The sequence below is a fragment of the Equus asinus genome, chromosome 8 (genome assembly GCF_041296235.1).
Source record: "Equus asinus isolate D_3611 breed Donkey chromosome 8, EquAss-T2T_v2, whole genome shotgun sequence".
Taxonomy (NCBI): Eukaryota; Metazoa; Chordata; class Mammalia; order Perissodactyla; family Equidae; genus Equus; species Equus asinus.
Window position 1 is genome coordinate 37,832,019 of NC_091797.1, and position 22,053 is coordinate 37,854,071.

The window sequence follows — 22,053 nt, forward strand, 5'->3', positions numbered from 1 at the left end:
TTTTTTTATCCATCCTACTGTTAATGAACATGTGGGTTGTTTCCAGTTTAAAGCTTTCACAAAGCTAACACACGTCTTTAGATGCAAACATATATACATGTCTGATGGCTATATAACTAGAAGTGAAACTCCTAGGTCACAGAATATGCATATGTTCAACTTTGGTAGATATACCACACTTTCCCCAAAATGCTGTTATCAACTTACACTCTCATCAACAGTGTATGAAAATTCCCATTGCTCTATAATCCTTGCCAACATTTGGCACTGTGACTCTATTTTTAACAGGGATTTCGGCATTGAGTTTGTGGTTCCTTAAGAAATACCTAATGACCTATCATATTGGCAAAATTCAAAAGCCTGAAAACATACAGTTGGGGAGACTGTGTGAAAATAGGTACTTTCACACGTTGCTGTTGAAAGTGAAAAATGATGCAACCCTTACAACGACATCTCTCTTTCTCCTTCCTCTCTTCTCTTTCTTCACTGTTCATTGCAGCAGTATTTGTTAAAGCAAAATACTGGAAACAATCCAAATACCCATCCCAAAGAGACTGGTTGAAAAAAATGTGGTTAATCCACACAATGAAGTACTATCCCTCTGAAAAAAAAAAGAATATTTCTGTGCACAGATTTAGAATAATTTTCAGGTTATTCTGTTAAGTGATAAAGCAAGGTACAAAAAAGTGTATATAATATGAAAATTTATAGAGGTAAAGGGTGGTAAATGCTTATTTTTGCAAAAGAAAGGAGGGAAGAGAGGAGGGAAGGAGAGAAGGATGGACAGGATAAATTAAAAACTAATCAAAATAGGGCATGAATATATATGAGGTACAGGAGTTAGAGATGGAAGCAAAACTCTGAATATACCTTTTTATATAATTTTGATTTTGAACTGTTTTGCATGTTCAGAAAGGAAATGAAAAGGGATGAAAGGAAAGCAAACCTTGACATTGAATACAATCACAAATGATCCTAACTGTATGTCAAGTTTAGAACATAACCATACAGAGAAAAGAATTCAAATAAAGCATGTATACAGTGGTCTGAACAGACTTCTGTAAGGGGTATAATTCAAGAACAAATAAAGTGAAGAAATTTTGAACTCTACATAGTAGGTATGTTGCTGGTGATACTGGTATTGTAATTTTGAAAGTATTTTGTTTTTCTTGTAAAGTAGAGCACATTGAGTAAATATGTTGATGCTGTTGGGAACCAGGCTTTTCACTGTGGGAGAAAGGAAAAAAACAAATGTACAGTGGTGAAGATGAAAAATAATTCTGTGGAATTGTATTGAAGATATCCTATAAAATCCTGATCATATGTATATATTCCAGGTCTTAGGTCCACTGATAGGGCCTAGAAGCAATGATACATCCCAGTAGCCAGAGCTTATCTATTGCCCAAAACGCAGATCAGTGTTTCTATATATCATTCTCCACTAAAAGGAACCATAGCTTCATTGAGCAATGCTGGATTCCAGGTATAGAGAAGAGAACGTATAAAATGAGCCAGGAATATCTTGTGTGAGAAAGTAAAGTATACAAAAACTGTTTCTTTGCAGGATATATCAACCAATAAATGTGGCTGAAGGAAAGTGCCTCAGTTTCCTCATTTGTTAAATGGGATAATTGTACCTAACAGCGCTGTCAATGCAGAGTAAATGAGTCAGAACGTGTAAAACAGTATGTTCGCTGTTATTATATTGCGCCCCCCCCCCCCAAGAGAACATGCCCCCTAGCCCCTCGAGGGAGATTCAGCGAGGATACCACAGAGGCGTAGAAACCTCCGGGCTTACTAGAAGGAACGCGGCTAGAACTGCTGCTCTCCTGGAGAGCGGCCGCTGTGACGCACTTCCGGCCTTTGTCGTTTATCAGTCTCTGGGCTGCGGTTGTCAAGGACTCTGAGGTGGTGCGATCCGGGCTGGGTGGCCTCTCCTCCCGCGGATGCCCGGTGAGCTTCGGAGTCGGGCTACCGCCGAGGGCCTCCGAAAGGGCTGGTCTGTGCCCTGCGACCCCGGCCTGGGTGTGGGAGGAGGCAGAGGGGGCTTCTTGGCCAGAGCTTGGCTGCACAGGTGAGGGGCAGAGGACTCTGCTCCGGAACCTGGAAGGGCCTTTTAACTGAAAGTCAGCGTCCTTGCCCCACCCCCACCCGCTCTCGTCTATTCCTCAGCTCTTCAGCCACTCTGCCCTAGTACCGATGCCCCTCTGAACTCTTCCTCTCCGCATGTTAGGATAACAATAGATGCGGATATCGAGGAATGTTTGTATTTTCCGACGTCATCGTTGTCTACTGGAGACTTATTCAGAACAATGAGCAAGGATAGTTTTATAATATGCCACAGCCTCTCTCAGTCTGATTGACATAGTGTAAAGGCCCTTGCCATTTCTTTAAAAAGAATATTTAAATAGCACTTACTATGTGCCAGCCAGGTACCGTTCAAAGCACTTTCCAAATATTAACTTATTTACTTATCATAAGTCAACGGGTAGGCACTGTTATTATGTAACCTCTCCCCCGTCCCCCTTTTTTTAACATCCAAGAAGAAAATGACGTTAAGTAACTTGCCTAGGGTCATAGAGCTGGTAAGGGATGTAGTCAGGATTCAAATCCAGGCAGTCTGGCTCCAGAGTCCATTTTCTTAAATCCTTTGCTATGCTGACTCTTCTTTTTCTGTAATAGCTTTACAGCCACAACCCAGAAAGTTACTTCTTTCATTTGAATGTGGTCCTACCGTAATCCTGGGCTTCTAGTTAGGATTTAAGATTAGAGAGAAATGTACACCTGAAGACATATATGTCTGAGTGTGTCTGCAAACCTGATGAAACAGCCAGTTTGTGTGTGTAGGCATGTTTTTCCCCACCCACTCACCCATTGGTTGTGCTTTGGGCAATAGAAAAAGATTACAGTCCTGGCCTTAAGGGTAAGTAGCAGCTATTGATGAAGCCACCCCTGTACCAAAAGTTGCACATTGTCTCATTAAAATGTAGTTAATTTGCATGTGTTTTATTTGCCAGACTTTGTGCAAAACCACTTTATATGCATTATCTCATTTAATACTCTCAAAAACTTTGCAAGGTAGTTGTCCTTATTTCATACGTGAGGAGATTAAGGCTCAGAAAAATCAATTAGGTAACTTGCCCAAGATCACATGTTAGTAGATCAGAATTCCCAACCAGATCTGCCTATGTTCTCTTCTACTTATCTCAGATAAATAGCAAAAATATTGGCTATGTTGTGTGTGTGTGTGGTGTGTGTGTGACTGCAGATGCATAGACAATGTCTGAAAGGATACATTCCAATCTTTAACAGTGTCTATTTCTGGAGAGTGGAACTTCGCCAAGGAATTCTATCTTCTGTACTTTTTGGATTTTTTTTTAAAAGGAAAGAAGTAACTGCAAGATAGATTGTGGCTGAGAGTAAAAGGTGGGGCTCATGCTATAAGAGCTAGAAGGAGGAAGAGGGTGGACTGGAATGGATGAGGAAGACTTCAGAGAGGGTGTGAAATGAGAATCAGCTGCAGAGATTGGGTAGGCTTTGAATGAGTGCAGAAGGCAACCAAGAAAGTGGAAGAAGCATGAGGAAAGCCTGATTAAAAAATAGTGAGAAGAAAAGCTTAAGTGGAGCTGGCAGTTTTTGCATGTGAAATAGAGGAAAACAAGAGTGGGGCCAGACAATGAAAGCTAGAGGTCCGATTGGTCTTGAGCCAGGCTTGAGAGTTTGGGAATTCATCCAATAAGTAGTGGGGAGCCATAGACTGACAGCAGAGGTGAGAGTGGAGGTGTGTATTATAAAGGCACATTTGCATGGTGTGCTGCTTAGTCTTCACCTACATGTATCCTTGGCAAAGAGCATGATGGTAGATTTAGGGGTGTTGAGCTTGCCGAGACTCTGGGAGAAACCAACTTTAAAATGCAGATGTATTTCTTTAAGGTGAGAGAGATTATTATGCTAACTATATACCTGGCATATATAAATGGGGTGGAGATCCTGAATGGGAGATTAATAACTATGCGTGTGACAAGGAAAGCAGGATTATAAAATACTTGGGAAGCCTTTTAGAGACATTGGGTCCAAAGAAGAACTAAGTTATGCTGTTGTGAAGACCTGGGTATTCAGACCACCAGATAAAAGCAAAATCAGGCAAGGGAAAGCAAAAGGGAACCTAAGATATACAGAGAATAGAGAGGAATCGATGTCAGCAAAACTGGGTAAAGATCTTAAACATCACATACCAAAAATGATTTTCTGTGGGCAGAACTGAAAGCTTCAGCTGCATTGTCTGTGAATAGAAAAACTTTGACTTGAAACCAAGGTGGGTAGGCAGGAAATAGGAAAAAGACGTTCAAGGGCCTAGAAGGTTAAGAAAACAAGACAGCATAAGTGGCTGTTTAATCCTTTGAACTCACGCTAGGTTAACTGAGTGACATGAAAGCACATATTCTTAATTTACCTATTTGATATCTGTACCGTAAAACTTTCTCACCCTAGAACAAACTCAGCAGACCATGGTTCAACCCACCATCATTTCTCCCCTAGATTATTGCCACAGCTTCTCTCCCTCCTTCCACTTTAACCCGTGGTCTATTGTCAAGCAGCCAGTTATGACTTTATATTAAATATGAGTAAAATTTTGTTACCCCCCTCCTGAAAACCTCTGATGGCTTCCCACATCTCTTGAGTACAAGGCAGAGCCCTTATGATGGCTTTTCATGATCTGTTCCCACCCCGACTTCATCTCCTGTTACTGTCCCTTTTGCTTTCTCTCTTCCAGCTACATTATTCAACTAGCTGTTCTTGAAGGATCCAGGCATGCTCCTGCCTCCAGGAACTCAGTGTTCTCTTTGCATGGGACAGTCTTTCTCCAGATAGCCATGTGACTTGATCCTCAATTCGTTCATGTCGCTGCTCAAATAACATCTTATCAACAAGGCCTTCCCTGACTACCCCACATAAAATAGAAACATGTTCTTCCCCCTTACTCCCTACCTCCGGTACTTTTATTTTTCTCTATAGCATTTGTCACCATTTGACAGATATTTATTGTCTGTCTCCTATGGCCCCCTTTCTTTATCTTGTCCCCTTCTTCTGCCCACATAGAGGAGAGACAGTGGTATGGTGGTTGAGACTGTAATTCTGAAGTTAGATTTCCTGGGTTTGAATTGCAGCTTCACCACTTGCTACCTGTGAAACCCTGGGCCAATGACTTAAGTTCTTTGTGTCTCAGTTTTCTCATCTGTAATATGGGGGAAACAATAGTAGCTTACTCACAGTTTTTTTGAAAATTAAATGAACTAATGTATGTAAAGCATCTAGAACAGTGTCTGGTACATTAAAAGCACTGTAAATGGCAGTTATTATTAATATTGTTATTAGAGTATAAATTCCATGAGACTAGGGACTTTGTTTTGTTTGTAGGTTATCCCCAGTGCCTAGAACAGTACCAGGAATATGGTGGGTTCTGAATAAATAATTTGCTAAATGAATGAGTGGGGTATGAAAAGTTTTGACAGAAAAAGATAATGTGGTCACAGTGGTGGTGAGTCAGCACCAAGAAAAGTTGGAGGGAAAACATGAACTCAGGGATCCTGTCTTTTGAGTGAAAACCCTCTCCACTCTTCCTGAGGTGGTCTATGGAAGTCAACCAAGCCAAAGATGTTAGAAATTTGGTAAGAGAATTACGTTTGCAGGTCATCCAGAAGGATGCTATCCTACAGCAGTGGGTTTTTTTTTTCTGCTTGATAACTATAACCAATAATGGCAATATGAATTTAATGACTTTTCTTTTAGTTGTAGTGTGGTCAGTGTCCACTTGTAATGTAAGTACCTTATCCTTAGTTTTTAAAATTTTGCAATGCATGCCAATCCCTAGAGATAGTGTAGTTATTTTTACGGTGAATTACAATAATTTTACTGAAAATCAAAATGAAAACATTTTTAAACTATAGGTCACGACCCAGATGTAGGTCATGAAATCTATGTGGTGGGCAGTGACTGGGTTTTTTTTTTTATGAAATAAGATTTAAAAAATAATAATATATATCACAGAAGGTAAGGATACATAGTGTTTTGTAGAATTATTATTTCAGTCATTTGTGTGTGAGTGTGTGTGTCTCACACGTGCACAAACATACATTCATATGCACAGGTATATGTGTTCTAAGTCACAGTATAAAATGTTTCTTACTGAGAGTCCTGGTCAAAAAAGTTTGAAAGCCTCTGCCCAGCAATGGTGCTTGGAAATCACTAAGTCACGTAATTATTTTTCTTTCAGAAAATTGCCTTCATTAATTACTATCCTGGTTAAGATTGTTCATAAGCTAAGTGGTCATAGATATTTGTGTCTTTATTAGCACTCATTTTACATACAGTTGCCCACTCTCCATCCTCGAGGAGCTTCAAAGAGAAACAATTTCCAAGAAATTAAAGGGCAAAAAAGAGCTCAAACTCTACCTGTTTAAAAATATTAGAACTAATATTTCCTTCATTTTAATATCTCTGAGCCAAGACCACTCCACTTGACTACTTTCTGATTTTTTTGCCTCAGTGTTTAGATCACTGGGATATTCATTTAATCTTTCAATAAAATTTATAAGAAAAATAACAATAGTGGTAATTTATACTACTTTACAGTTTACCAAGCTGCCAGCTTCTTTGTGCTCTTTATCCATGGTCTTATTTTATCTCTATATCAACCTAGACAGATAGGCAAGGTTGGTTTTAGCATTCCTGTTTTACAGATTGAGTAAATTAAGGCTCAAAACGTGAAGCCCAGGGCTGCGGAGGGAGTAGCTGGAGGATCAGTCTCAACCCCAGCTCTTCCCCACTCCAAACATGGATCTCTTTCCTCCACACTTCACCTTACTGGAGGGACTCAGCGTCTCCCCCAAGTGCATTTCTTTGGCTTCTCATTCTGTCGTTTTATCTTCTTTACTTTCCCTCCCTCTTCCATTTTCTTTCCCTTTTGTCCTTGATGCTTAGTGTCATCTGTGACCACTTGGGCCCAAAGTGCTTCTTTACTTCCATTCAACTAAAAACTTACTATGAGTCTAGTATCTTGCCATTCAAATGGAAACCCAGTATATTCAAGCTGATTTATTTGAGTGGATTCATTCAGGATGATCAAATGGCCCCTTCCTTCAATAAAACTGGGTGTCCAAGGGGGTTGTTTTGTTTCTGTTTTCGTTCCTATATTATCTGCATAAGTATTTGTGTGGTCCTTATCATTAATCATGCATTCATGTTCCTCATTAGACAAAGTGACTGATTTTGGTATAAATACTCCCATTGCCTGCCAGCAGAAAATATTTTCTACATTTTAATATTTTTTTCTCTGCAAATTATTTTTCAGGTTTTGGGATTTCCAGAAGAAGAGATCAAGGGGGAGTTATCAAGAATAGATTCTTTTTCTGAATAGTTAAGCTTAAATGGCCACAGCCTTGGCCCTTCAGACTCCAGAGATGCAAGAGGGACTTATGGCAGTGAAAGTAAAAGAGGAAGAGGGGGACCATGCCTGTGGGCAAGAAGCTGGCCTATCAAGAGATAATAACCCTCATACCAGAGAGATCTTTCGTAGACGCTTCAGGCATTTCTGCTATCAGGAGACACCTGGGCCACGAGAGGCTCTTCGAAGACTCCAGGAGCTCTGCCGGCAGTGGCTGAGACCAGAGGTGAACACCAAGGAGCAGATCCTGGAGCTGCTGGTGCTGGAGCAGTTCCTGACCATCCTGCCCGAGGAGCTCCAGGCCTGGGTGAGAGAGCACTGCCCAGGGAGTGGAGAGGAGGCCGTAACTGTGCTGGAGAATTTGGAGAGAGAGCTGGATGAGCCAGGAGAGCAGGTGGGAAGATGGGAGAACAGGAGTTTGTACCTGTGTGATCAAGTATGGGGTTTCAGTGCCACAAGAGGAAGAGGAGGAGAAGGATTTCTTTATGCCTGACTTGGTCTGTAGGAGGCTCCTGATCTCTCTGCCTTTTTTACTTTGCCAGCTTCTTGGTCCTTCTTTTCCTATCCAGTGGCCCTGAGAAGGCCCTTGTAATGTCTTCTCTGATATTTGGTTCCCAATTGTCCTTAATTTCCACCAGGTCCTAGCCCATGATCATGAACAGGAAGAGCTTGTGAAGGAGAAATCAACTCCAGGAGCAGCCCAGGAGTTGTCAAGTGGCCAGCTCCAAACCTCAGAAGAGCAGCGTCGGTATAACTTCCAAGAGGTGTGCCCGGTTCAGGAGATTGGTAAGGATTAGAGTTTCCTCAGGAAGCCTACATCATTCCCTGAATGTTCCTCAGTTTAACAGTTTATTTAGTGTCTGCTCTGTGCCAGGCACTGTGCTTGGTACTGGGGATACAGTGATGAGCAAGGTAGACATGGTCCCTGCCCTCAGGAAGTTTACAGTCTGGTGGGAGAGGCAGACAGTAAACAAGCAGTTACAATACAGTGCATCCTATCCCTGAGGTCGAGGCATTATTGTTTAGAGTGGGAAAGTACACAGAAAATGAGGTCACTTTTCCCCTTCCACCCATTCTCCTAGCCACTTTTTTCCTTTTATCTTTGGAAACAATATTCATGTGATCCATTTATTATTTCAGATGATGAGGCTGGAACTTGGAATGTGGAGTTAGCCCCAAAGATGGAGCTTTCTAAAGAAATTAAATCTCTTGTGGAAGTACCTGGAAAACTGAATGGTGACATCATTCAGATGCCTGAATGTGGAGAGACCTGTGACCATGAGGGCAGACTGGAAAGGCAACGGGTAAGCTCTTCAGTGGAGAGACCCTATATCTGTGGTGAATGTGGAAAAAGCTTCACCCAGAATTCCATCCTTATTGAGCACCAGAGAACACACACAGGTGAGAAGCCCTATGAGTGTGATGAGTGTGGGCGGGCCTTCAGCCAGCGTTCAGGCCTGTTCCAGCACCAGAGACTCCACACCGGGGAAAAGCGCTACCAATGCAACGTTTGTGGTAAAGCCTTCAGCCAGAACGCTGGGCTGTTCCATCACCTCAGGATCCACACTGGGGAGAAACCTTACCAGTGCCAGCAGTGCAGTAAGAGCTTTAGTCGACGTTCTGTCCTCATTAAGCATCAGAGGATTCACACTGGAGAAAGACCTTATGAATGTGAAGAATGTGGCAAGAACTTCATTTACCACTGCAACCTCATCCAGCATCGGAAAGTCCACCCTGTGGCTGAATCCAGCTAGCTCCTTGAAACAGGCAGGGCAGAATTTCCTGACATTAGACCACTAGGCAAAGTGACAAGGGTACTGGTTCTTACTTTGTCCCTGGAAGAACAAAAATAGTTTAACCCTCTGCAGGAAGCTCCAAGGAAAGCCAGTGAACATGTCCTTATTTTTATGCTGAGAAAAGCATAATAATATCTCAAATATATCTGTCAGTTTCTCTGTGGTCAGTGACATGCATGACTTTGCAATACTGAATATTATTATGTTGATTTCATCAACATAGTCTCACACACACTGATGCAAAAAGTTTTCTAGGTGTACTTCAGGAAAACTTCATCTTAGTTTATAAAAACTTTTAAAAAAAAGTTTTAGAAAATTATATGCAGCCTGAATACTAAATAGTGTCAAAGGTAGTTCACTGAGTAAAAATTGATTTGAAAATAACTGTAGTAAACTCTGTAGTGTAAACTACTTGACTATTTTCCATTCTCATAAGATATGATAATTTGCTTTTTAGCCTACAAAGGGGGCAGATGAATCCTCCCATAAATGTATGAAAGGCTTGTCCTTACAGAGTTTTAGTAACTCAGCCTCATGAATTTTGTGCAAAGATCAAGAAACTTAACTAAAACTCTGATATCTTGGGGCCAGCCCCATGGCATAGTGGTTAAGTCTGGCACACTCTGCTTCAGCAGCCCAAGTTGGCAGGTTTGGACCCCGGGCATGGACCTACACCACTCATCAAACCATACTGTGGTGGCAACTCACATAGAAAATAGAGGAAGACTGGCACAGATGTTAGCTCAAGGCTATTCTTCCTCAAGCAAAAAAAGAGGAAGATTGGCAACAGATGTTAGCTCAGAGCAAATCTTCCTCACCAAAAAAAGAAAAGAATCTGATATCTCACTTCAAATCTTTGTTATAAAAATACAGGCCTCTTTGGATTTTTCCTGTGACATATGAGCATTTTTGTTTTTTTCTTTTTCTTTTTATTTAACCTTTTTTTATGGAAAATTTCAAACATATACAAAAGTAGAGAGAAAAGTATGATCAGTCTTCCATGTTGATTGCTTTTATAACCTCCACACTCCTCAGCACTACCTATTGATTACCACCAATGTCATACATACAAAAATTTCTTTCCCTTAACAGTGATTGAGTGAATGTTTACTAAGCTTTATACTAAGCCCAGGAGACAAGGAAATGGAAAATCGGTGGTGATGATAATCTGGATGGGAAGACCAAATACACAGTGGGTAACATAAGTAGAATAGAAACACAGTAAGAGACCTTAGAAATCACTTCTGCATGCCCTTATTTGACAGATATGGAAACAGAGGCTGTGGGAAGTCACCATGTAAGATCATACAGCTAGTTAACAGAGCTGGAACTAGAACCTCGTCTCCTCATTCCTAGTGCAATGCTGTTTCTACTAAGGCACTGGAAGCATTATATTGCCAAATAGAAATTACAAATATGTGGAACTTACAAGATTTATAAGTCATTGAGGTTTTGCTCTTTTAGCTCAACAAACCCTCCCATCTATACATTTCAATAAATGCACAGCTTCTCTATTTAATTTACAGTGGCATTCCAGTAAAGACTCCTCCCACTTATCCTCCATTTGAGGCATTTTACTTATTTCTGTAGTACTCATTTATTTTATTTTTTTTGGTGAGGTGGATTGGCCCTGAGCTAACATCTGTTGCCAATCTTTCTTTTTTTGTGTGAGGAAGATTGTCACTGAGCTAACATCTGTGCCAATCTTCCTCTATTTTTTCTATGTGGGACACCACCACAGCATGGCTTGATGAGCAGTGAGTAGGTCCACACCCAGGATCCAAACTGGGGGAACCCAGGGCTGCCGAAGCAGTGTGTGTGAACTTAACCACTATGCCACTGGACCAGTCCCAGTACTTATTTATTTTTAACTTTTAAAATTTAATTAGAGGGACTTTTTTAAAGCAGTAATTCATTCTTCACCTGGTTTGAAAATCAAAACAACGTGAAGAAGGATCCCTATCTTTCTTCTTATAGGTAGCTGTTTTACTAGTTTCTTGTGTATCTTTATTTCTTTATGTAACTACAAGAAAATATGAATATATATTCTTAGTTCCTCCATTACATGGAAAGATGGCATACTCTTTACACTCTTCTACACCGTGCTATTTTCATGAAACAGTATAGAGATTTCTACATCATAACAGAGTTTTCTCATTCTCTTTACAAGTGGATAATACTTCATTTCTTGGTGCTCCTATACATACTCCTATAGATGAAAATCCCTATTTTAAAATGTTGTATATTCTGTTTCATTCTTCTCCCCAATTTAGTTCAAGTCAAGCTCTGTCTATTTAAAAGCTAACAACTTCCACGTGAGCGAGGAAACAGTTTGGGTAACTAGAATTGCACACAATTCTTCTATAGAGAAATGGAGAAGTGATGGGTGGTGGTTTTCAGTTTCATGTATCTGGTTCTATTATATATTCTTAAACCTAATGTTTCAAACTATTTGTGTCACTACTAGGCCTAATTATCAAAAAGCTTAAATTTCCTCAAAATTATATTTTATTGTGTCTTGAGGTTAAATTATTTCCAAGAGAAATATATATGGATTTTAGAGTAACATTAAGGAAAATATAGTAGATGTAAGTTTGAAATGAAATCAACTTCTTAAGTAAATATATATTCCATATAGTGATATCATACATATACTGTTATAATCTGAATTCATAAGCATCTTAAATGCCTCTCCATATGCTGAAGCAGCATGTTTGGGTAATTCCATTATATCAGCTCTTAAAAGATTTAAAATATAAACAGATCAGGATTTTAAAGGATGTATTTCTAATGGACTGAATTTTAACACCTGCAATTGAAGATTGGATGTTTTGTGCTTGTTTTTTTACAGCTTCTCAAAAATTCTCACTTTTCTCAACTTAGAAAACATCAAGATACAAAAGGCATTAGATACACTGTAGAGACAGATGTACCATTGGAATGCAGTGATGGTTAACATGATTAAAATGACTGACGGTTCACCAAACTTTCTTGTTTTCTGATATTTATGGTGCTAATTCTCTTACCTAGGATGCACATTCCTCATTAGTTGAGAAACAACAGTTGACTTAACCTATAGGCAACGACATGTAGACCTTTGCTTCTTCTGTGCTTATTCCAATCTTCCCGGCCAGAAATTCTTAGTTGTGTCTCTCTCACATTTCTAACTTTCTCTCACTTCTCTTTTCTCTTTTTCCACCCTGGCTCCTTTATTCAACCCATGAAGTCTCTAGCCTTGATCTCCTTTCAAGTGATTCCTGGACCAGGATCCATTCATGCTTAGCCCCTTGACGAATCCAATCTGAAATAGCGGAATAGTCAATGTTTTATGGCTGAGCAAGGTGTAAGAAATATTGATTCAAATCCAATTAAATAAACCTATTGGTGCTAAGGATAGTCCAGCACCCCTTTGAGCACTGTTAGGACAGTGGACACTGTACATCAAGAAATGGCAGAGTATCTTGCAACCAAAACCTGCCTAGAGCTGTAGGTAGAGCCCAGAAGATGCTCTTTCACTCTAATTTTGATTTGAAGGTCACAACTCCAGGAGAATCAAGTCTCTGTCCATATTTTGTATTTGGAAATGACTCCTATTTTCTATATTTTCTATATCTAACAATTTTTTCATTTAAAAAATTATAATTTATAGTGGAAGATTGTTTTATATTTTTCCAATAAGACAAAAATTATCTCTGAGGTGATTTTAAAATAAAAGTGTATGTAAAGTCAAAATTATTATAAAATATGACGTATTTTCTGTGGGGAAATTTTGAAATATAAAATATATACCAGTTATATGTGTCATTGGTTAAATGTTGAGTTAGTGATTGAGAGAAAAGTAGATTTTCTGCAGAGAGAGATGAAAGATAGAGGAAAGTGTTTTAGGCAGGGGGAACAGGGTAAGGCAAGACTCATCTAAAATATGTTCAGGCCAATAAATGGTGACCAAAGAGAGGGCAAAATAAAAAGACAGATGCAGAGACAGTGTTACCAAGAAATGTGCTTCATCTTCTTAATACTTATTAGAAATCTGTCGCTCATTGGTCCGACTGTCTTAGGTACAGATGGAATAAGCAGTGAAAATAATCTTACTACTCCTTACTTCTAACTCGTTTTAGTACTTTCCATAAAAAGGAAAAGAGAGAAAAGCACAGTCTATAAATCACTGTGATTTTTTTTAGGTCTCTTTGGACCCACACCTAGTTTTCCATGCCAACTGCCTCAGCTTTATGATGAAACCACTGTTTCACAATGTGTACACCTGTTAGAATCACCTGGGCTCTTTGTTTGAAGCGCAGTTTCCTGGGCCCCAGACTGACTGAATCAGTTTCTGAGGGCAGGGCCTGGGAATCTCCATTTTAGCTAAGATATCACTGGTTCTTAGACATCAGGTAACTACCTAATTTATTGCCCAATCTGGGACGCTTTTGAGAATGAAAGGGAGTGCTATTAATAATTACACCCAGCCAACAGGTATAAATCAGGATGTATGGTCTCCCTACTCATGACTCTTCCAGCTGAGGAGATAGAAGATGAGACAGAGAATCAGAAAGAATACAGTGTCCTCTCATGAAAGCTGAGGCAGAACATACATGAAGGAGACTGTTGGAGATTTAGGTGTAGCCATCTACACCAAGGTAGCCACCACCTTCCTGGTCTGAAATAATCCCCTTTAACAGATCTATTGGATTAGGTAAGAAAGGGTGGGACAGTATGTCTACAAAAACCAAAACAAAGAGACGACACTCCTCCCCCCAAAAACCTCACTGTTAAAATAGCTATTTTCCTAAGATGAACCTATTGAGAGAATGGTTTGTCAGACAAGATTGAGGACATCTTGGAAGCACAGCAGCATTTCAGTAGCATCAGGACTGACAGAGCCGTAAGGGGTGTTGGACCTTAAATTGTACAGGAAAAGTGGGAAGAAAGGGCACTGGGTCAGAAGCTTGCAGGGACAAAGCAGAGGGTGAGCCATTTTAAGCAAGTAGCTAGGATGAATGGGGGCCAGACCTTGTGCCGAACAGTTTCATAAATTACCACATTTAAGCCACATAATTCATTGGCTGTAGAGCCATAGCCCTCTTCCCACCACAAGGTACCAAAGACAAACTGCTACAACTGACCCTGCCCCCATATTCCGCCTTTGCCTCAAGATCATTCACAGAGGGGGACAGGGTGAGTGTGTGCGGGGGGGCGGGGGGGGGGGGGAGTGACTTCCCATCACCACCACTGCAATCTCAGCTTTCTGCTAATTCAGCACAGTTAGGGATCTATATACCCAAAACTTGCTAGTCGTTAGGTTACTCAGAGGGACCCGAGTTGTTTAAACAAAGATTTAAAACAGTAGAGAGCAAGCCAACATGTGCCCCTCTTGTTGCCGTTCTCCTCAGCTGGGTGTTGATTGCTGCTCCTTACCCTGGGGACAGAGTGAAGGTAACTGGACAGAAGGTACCTTACGAGACCCTGCGGCAGAGGGGCACTGAGGGCGGGGCCCTCGCAGGACCGGGGTCCTAGGGAACGTAGGGCTCCGCAAGATCCACTGTGGCCAGCTGTCTTCAGCGGGATAGAGAGATGTTAGCTCTGACTGAGGGGGCTGCTGGACAGCAGAGGTTACAAGTGGCAGTGGATCGCACTGCCGGAGCTGTTTGGAGGAAGCCTCTGAGCGCGCAACGCCGGTCACGTGGTGGGCGCAGACCAGCCACTGAGATGACGGGTCCTCGAAGCGTTCCTAGAGAGGCAGCTATTGAAGCCGGCCGAGACGTGTTTGAGCGATGTGATGTATTTCCGGTCTCTGGGGTGAGCTACGGCCCAAGTATTATCTTCTTACATTCCCTCTTGCACACCCTCACACTCTGAGTGGGTGTGGGTGGGAACCTGCCTCCCTTTTCTTTGGCAGGATGCTCTATAGCTCAGCAGAAATGTCGGGATCTAGAGGAGGGAGTGCTGCCCCTTTTCACAGGCCTGCCTCGGATTCCTCTCCCTTCGTAGATCCCTCAGGATTTGACTCTCTTTTCCGTGCGGGTGCTGCTGGACTTTTTGGAGATGCAGGGGACAGAACACAAGTGTACAGAGCTGGGTCTGTGCTGACCAAACGCTTCTCAGGTGGAGACACAGATGTACCAGTGGGGAGACCCCTCCGGGGTCCATCGGCTGACGGATCCTTATGCTAAAAGATGATTTCTTATACCTTTCCTGAGTTCTACGGTCGTTTTACCTGAGCAGTTTTTCGGTTTTCGTTGAAGTCCCCAATAGTAGTGGCCGTGATATTGGATACTAGTACTGTAAAGGCTTAGCACTTTTAAAAAGTACTTTACCAGGCTTAGCACTTTTAAAAAGTACTTTACCATAACATGATGCTCACATTTTTGCAAAACAAAGTGAAGTGCTACGTGAATTTCTATGGCTAAGAAAATAGATTCAGAAGTTAGCACTTTCAGAAAGCAAACATTTATTGAGTGCCACATATGTGCCAGGCTCTGTGTCATAAAAAGGGGAATAAGCCAGATAAAAGAGGCACTCACTACCTTAGAGTGTAATGAGACGATACACAATGACAATATAGTGTGATAAGTGCCTTGAGGAAAATAAACTTCATAATAGGAGGGCCTTTGGAGGTGGGGAGTGGAAAGTTGAAGATAACCTCCCTGACTATGCAGTAGCAGAGCTGCCTCTGTCAACTGATAGAAATTGGATAGCAAAGAGGAAATAGTCCTTGGGGTGTAGATATAGTATGTGACAGATCAGAAAACCGTTTCAGAAAACTACAAGTAGATGGAGGTGGGTGTGGTAGAGCTGGAGCAAAGAGAAAAAGTAGATAGTAACAGAGATATGCTAAGGAATTTCGACTTTATACGGTGGTGTGCTTCCCAATCTTTTTAATGTAATGGCTCATAGACAAAATGTTTGTATGCACACTGCCTTGCAGAAGAGACCAGGCCAAGGGCTTCAGCTATCCCAGATCTGCCTGGCCACTTCAGGAGCTTGGGATATCAATATGCTGGCACTTCTGTAAGCCATTTGAGGCATCCGGTGAATTGTGACATAGCACAGAAGATGAGAAGGTATACCCCACAGAGTGAGGAGTCTCTGTCTGGATTTAAGCAGAGGAGTAACATAATCTTACTAGCCTTCTAGAAATATTCTGGAAGCAGTGTGATGAATGAATTGAAAGGGGGCAAGACTGGAAGCAAGAGAGATAAGAGACTTGCATTTGTCAAAGAAAGAACCAATACTGTAAGTTGATGAAAGTAAGGCAGTGGCTATGGAAATGAAGAGGGGATGGAATGGAACTATGCTAAAGAGGTAGATTTAACCAGACTTGATGACTAATTAGGTGGATGAAAAGGAGAAAGATATTTTTTTAAAAAAGCGCTGAGTGCACTGCCTGGCACATACTAAGTACTACATAAGGGTTTTGGTTTTTTTTTTTTTTTAATAAATGTAGTCAGGAATAATTAGGCATGTTTTTGGATTGGATGATTAGATGAATGTGGTACCATTTTAAAAGAAATGGGTAATATTGGAAGAGGTACTGCTTATGAGGGGAAAATGATGAGTTAATTTTCAGTAGTATTGAGTTGAAGATGCTCATATAAACTTATGTAAGTGTCATAAAACATATAAGTGGAAGGGTCTAATACACCATTGGATTATAATGGTTTGGAGCTCCAAAGCAAGATTGAGATAAGAGATAAACAAGATTGGGATCAGGTTGAGGAGTTCTCGGGTGACAGCTGATGCTACAGAATTAATGAGATTGCCCAGAATCAATGTGGAATGAGAAGGCGGCTGGATCTCAACTTAGGGTAACCAGACGTTTCTTGGTAGGCAGAAGGAGCACTGTAAAGTAGATGTAAGAAGGAGCCATTAGAGACATATATATCTATTTAACAAGCACTTATATAATGCTTCCAGAGCCCCAAAAATTGGTCTAAGCACTTTTCAAAAACTGACTCATGGAAAAACAGCCAGAAGAGTGTAATGTTCCTTAGAAAATTGGGAGTGGTTAGCAGTGTTAGGTGCTGCAGGGTCATCTGGTAAGAAAAGGACTTGGTTAGTGACTTGGGATGCATGACTCAAATGTGGGACTCCCTGACTGACATGCACGTTATTCTTTTCTAACACTAAAAGTACCTTTGAAAGCATCTAGCGCAAGTCTTGGCACAGAGAAGTTGATTTATAAATGTTAATTGACTCAGTCTTTGACTTGCAATATAAGCAGGCAAAGCTGTTTCCGTTGTTTTTCTTCATTATCTGAATATTTCTCATTATCTGAGTATTTCACTGAGGTTTCTAGATCTAAAAGCTAATAGTCTTGTAAAACTTTAATCCTGAAGTAACTGAATTATCATTTAGTTGATTTTATGCCATTATTCTTATTGCCATTTTTTGCTTGTTTTACCTTTTACAGAGTTTCTTTGCCTGCAGATCATTGCTTTGATCACGACCATTCACTCTGAGTAAATATGTTCTTAGTTTGGAGTTGATGTCTGTTAACAATGATGTGTTATGCCTCGGCGCCAGCATGAAGCACTCCTACTACTGCAATAAGCCAGGTTTCTGAGCTGTTTCACCCAGGAATGAATTCAGTTCAGCCCTTTTGGGCTGCAGAAGAACAGAAGGAATGTCAAATAGTTAAAATTTAGCCTGCACAGAAATGGAGCTTCTGGCCAGGAGTTCTTCAGACAAAGCGAGGAGGATTCTTTTGAGCTTCCAGAGTCCAGCTCCAGGCTCTTTGCCATCACTGGCTGAGACCAGAGATAGACAGCAAGGAACAAACACATCTTGGAACTGCTGGTACCAGAGCAGTTCCTGACCATCCTGCCCAGAGCTCCAGGCTTGAGTGCAGGAGCAGCCCAGAGTCTAGGGAGGAGGCTGTTACTGTACTGGAGGTGCTTGGAGAGGAAGCTGGCTAATCCAGGAGGAAAGGTGAGATAAGGAAGAAATGATCTATTATCAGAAAGCAGGCATTTTCTCCAGAGAGAGAGAACAGAGTTGAGATCTTCTCTCAAATACAGTGAAAGAAAAATGGCTAATGCGCATTGTAATGTTCCCTGTGTATTATCCTCTCTGTCCTTTTATGCCCTGCCCTTGCGGATTAAGGGAAACTGCTTTCTGTCCTCCCATCCTGTGTTCCATATTAATATTGGGATCTTAAGCTCTAGAACCCTCAGCAGATATCACCCTGGTTAAACTGTGTCTAATTGTCCCCAGGTCCTAGCCCTCCTACAGGGTTAGGAAGTATCCTAAGGGCCAATAGTTTATCTGGCAGCAGCAGAGAACTCACCTGGGGTCTAGCTCCAGCCAGTAAAGGGTCAGCTCAACTCTGAATCTTGGGAGCTGCACCCTATTCAGGAGAAAAGTGAGGAGGAGATTGTCCTGGGCAAAAGATAGCAAATGCAGGTGGCTTTTTGCATTTTCCAAATGAACCTCATCATGAAAATCTTTGCTTACCTTTCAATTGACCTCTAATGCCTGTTCCACAGCATATCATTTTAACCTCAATTATGATTCTTTTCTTCCTTCACTTTTTTGAATTAAAATTATTGAAAAATCCTGCTATTTCATATCACATAGTTCAGTTTCTCTATTCTAGCTTAATGCCACCAGCTTCCCTGACCTGGACCTCTTAGTCTAAAGGCAGGAGAACATTTTTCTGCATTGAAGCCAACAGAAAACTACTCAGGGCTACATGCAATGGAGAAATATTAGAATGTACATTTTTTCAAATGAGTGTAGGAAACAAAACTTTATTTAGTAAGTGCATGCTTATTGGAAAAGCACACATCCATACCCAAATATAATTATACTGTATATATCAACTGCCACTATTTTTATGTTTAATATTACATTATGGACATCTTTCCAAGAGTGTTACATGGAATATATACATATGGCTGACATATATTTCACTGTATGGGTATCAAATTATTTTTAAACTAACCCTAGAGGTTTTTTAATTGATGTGTCCTCGCCCAGGATCTGAACCAGCGAAAGCCTGGGCCGAAAGCAGAGCATGTGAACCCAACCACTCGGCCACAGGGCAGGCCCCTTTTGTTTGTTTTTTTAAATACTGCCAACTAAAAGCCATAAATCCTTTTATCTTTTTTCTATATAAGCCTATATAAAAGTAGATTTGTATAGTGAATCTCCATGAATCGCCTAGTTTCAACATTATCAAATGATGGCCAGTCTTTTCTCACTTATAACCCTACTCATTTCCCATGTTATTTTTTACGTATAATTTTGAAGTACATCTCATACCATATTCTTTCAAATGTAAATATTTCATTATGTACTCTAAAAGATGACTTCTTGAAGGCATAACTAAAAGACATGAACTTTTTAACATAACCATAATGCTGTTACCATGCCTAAAAAAATTAACAGTTTCTTAATATCAAATTTCTACTCGTCTCAAAGATGTCATAAACTTTTTAATTTGTTTTCTTTTTCAGCTCATTTGAGTCAAGATCTCAAGAAGAAAAATGCGTTGTGATTGGTTGATATGTCTCTTAGGTTTCTTTTAATAAATGGGTCCCCCTTCCTTCTTTTCTCCCCCTTGCAACTCACTTATTAAAGAAATCAAGTTGTTTGTCCTATGTAGTTTCCCACAATCTGGGTTTTGCTGCTTGCATCTTGTGCTGTAGTTTAACATGTTCTGTTGTCCTCTCTGTTTTCTATAAATTGTAGCAAATCTACAGGCTTGACCAAAATCAAATTTAAGGTTTTAGAGCAAGACAAGTTTAACTTGGCAAGCTGATGTTCTGTCTGGAGCCTATAATGTTTGATTGTTTCTTTTTCTGTGATGTTATCAGCTTTTGATCCTCAATACCTACATCTAGTAATCCATTAGAGGATCCCAAAGTGATGATATTCTTATTCTGTCATTCTTTCTTCACTTAATAAAGCTGGAATATTTATATAAAGAGATGCTTCCCCTGATTTCTTGCTTGGGTACTCAATGGTTTGTATATGAAAGGCAAGATAATTGCTTAACTCCCTCCCACCTTTTTTTTTTTTTCAGTTTCAAAACAATTAGTTTGCTGTCTCCTCTAAAACAGTGGGCAGTTATTATTAGTAATAGTATCATTAAGAACTCATGGATTTAAACATATTTGATATTTTTCAATCCATAGTACTAATAGCCTTTTGAAACTCATTTGTCTCATCTGTGGGCAGTAGGAGCCTCTTCAGTTTGACTCCTACATTTATGACATGAGCCTAGTCAGCTTTGGTAGCTTTCTTGCTGTCTGCTAGGACAAGATGTACAAGATGTACCAGGCCTGTCTTATAATTTTCCTTGCCCAGTCCTAATAATTTTTCCAAGGACCCTTGATTCTGTTTAGTGGGAAATGGTATTTCAAGATCCAAAATAGGGTGCTACGGTTGCTCGCTGCTTAGTTTGACATTGTTCCTTTTCAGTGCTCAGAGCCAGAAAAATATTTATGATAAAATTTGTATTATGGGTTCACATCACTAGTTCCACGTTAAATTCAGGACTTCAGGGTCTTAATCTATCTTTTCATCTGTATCTCCTTTTGGAGAATTCTCAAAGACACTAGGAATGATAGAATATCAAATACTCATTTGCTTTATCCTACAGCATATACGCAATAGCCTCAGAATAAAAATATCAGCATTATCATCAACAAATATGATTTCTGTCAACCGCCAATAGTGGTGTGTGTGTGTTTTCCATTTCCTTTGTCCTTAAGGTATATCTCATTGGGGATATACAAAAAAATTACTCTTTTAAGGACATTTTTAATAATTCCTCTTTTGTGTGATTATGCCACCAACAGGTACACATTTAAGTTCAGTTTGTTTTGTTTCTTCACTATTTAGAGAATCCTTTTTCTTTTCTTTAATTATTTAAAATGCTTCCTTTTCTTATGTAAAATATAAAATTTTAAATGCAAAACCTACAAAGTAAGATATTTTCAAAGTTGTATTCCTGTTCCCTCGTTCTATTCCCTCCCTTCCCCATAGGCAACCTTTTGTTCTTTACTTTTATGGGTTATCCTTTTATTATTCTTTTAATATAATCATATGTATACATGCACGCACAACCCTCCCTTTTTAAAATGATGGCATACTATAAAAGTCATAAACTTAATGCACATCTGTCTTATGTGAAACATTTTCTTCTATCTTTCTGCAGCATGTAATCCCAATAATTGCTTATTTAATGAGCAAATAATTGAGTAAGGTATGTGTGAATGAGTGAATTAATTATGGTGAAATTGTTACTCTCTTCCAGATGATTTGATCAAATGGAGAATGAGAAGTTGCTTCCAAAGTAGAAGAAATCTGAGGAAATAGCATGCCAGGGCCGGCCCCATGGCTTAGTGGTTAAGTTCGCATGCTCTGCTTCGGGGGCCCAGAGTTTTGCCCATTTGGATCCTGGGTGCGGACCTAGCATTGCTCATCAAGCCATGCTGAGGCAGCGTGCCACATAGCAGAGCCAGAAGGACCAACAACTAGAATATACAACTATGTACTGGGGGGCTTTGGGGAGAAGAAAAAAAAAGATTGGCAACAGATGTTAGCTCAGGTGCCAATCTTTAAAAAAAAAAGCAAAAACAAAAAAAGAACATGCCAACAGGGATACACTGTCAGATTTGATGACAGTGCTTATTAGAACTTTGATTCTGTAGAAGTTGAAAAGTATCAGAGAAGACTAGAAAGCTATCCAAAAATTACCACAAGGATAGTATAAGTGTAAGGGATGTTGAATGAATTTCACTCAGAACTCTGTCCTTATTCAGCATCGGAGATCCAGACTGGTGAGAAACCCTATGAAAGTGATAA

The 22,053-nt window shown here is 40.2% G+C and overlaps 1 protein-coding gene and 1 long non-coding RNA gene across 3 annotated transcripts; both read left to right on the top strand.

Annotated features, from left to right (window-relative positions):
• Positions 1–1,849: 1,849 nt before the first annotated feature.
• ZSCAN23 (zinc finger and SCAN domain containing 23) lies at positions 1,850–10,426 on the top strand. 2 transcript variants are annotated; one of them, XM_014828671.3, is made up of 4 exons: positions 1,850–1,953; positions 7,352–7,838; positions 8,083–8,230; positions 8,585–10,426. In XM_014828671.3, exons 2-4 carry the CDS (start codon positions 7,428–7,430, stop codon positions 9,196–9,198), a joined length of 1,173 nt encoding a protein of 390 aa, XP_014684157.1. In that variant the 5' UTR covers positions 1,850–1,953; positions 7,352–7,427; the 3' UTR covers positions 9,199–10,426. The 2 variants fall into 2 exon arrangements, with proteins under 2 accessions (XP_014684157.1, XP_014684159.1); XM_014828673.3 differs by having other exon boundaries at positions 7,352–7,751.
• Positions 10,427–14,900: 4,474 nt separating this feature from the next.
• LOC106823161 (uncharacterized) lies at positions 14,901–20,166 on the top strand. Its single transcript, XR_001396075.3, has 3 exons — positions 14,901–15,036; positions 17,651–18,168; positions 19,698–20,166. It is a non-coding gene; the product is annotated as an uncharacterized lncRNA (long non-coding RNA).
• The last annotated feature ends 1,887 nt before the right edge of the window (positions 20,167–22,053 follow it).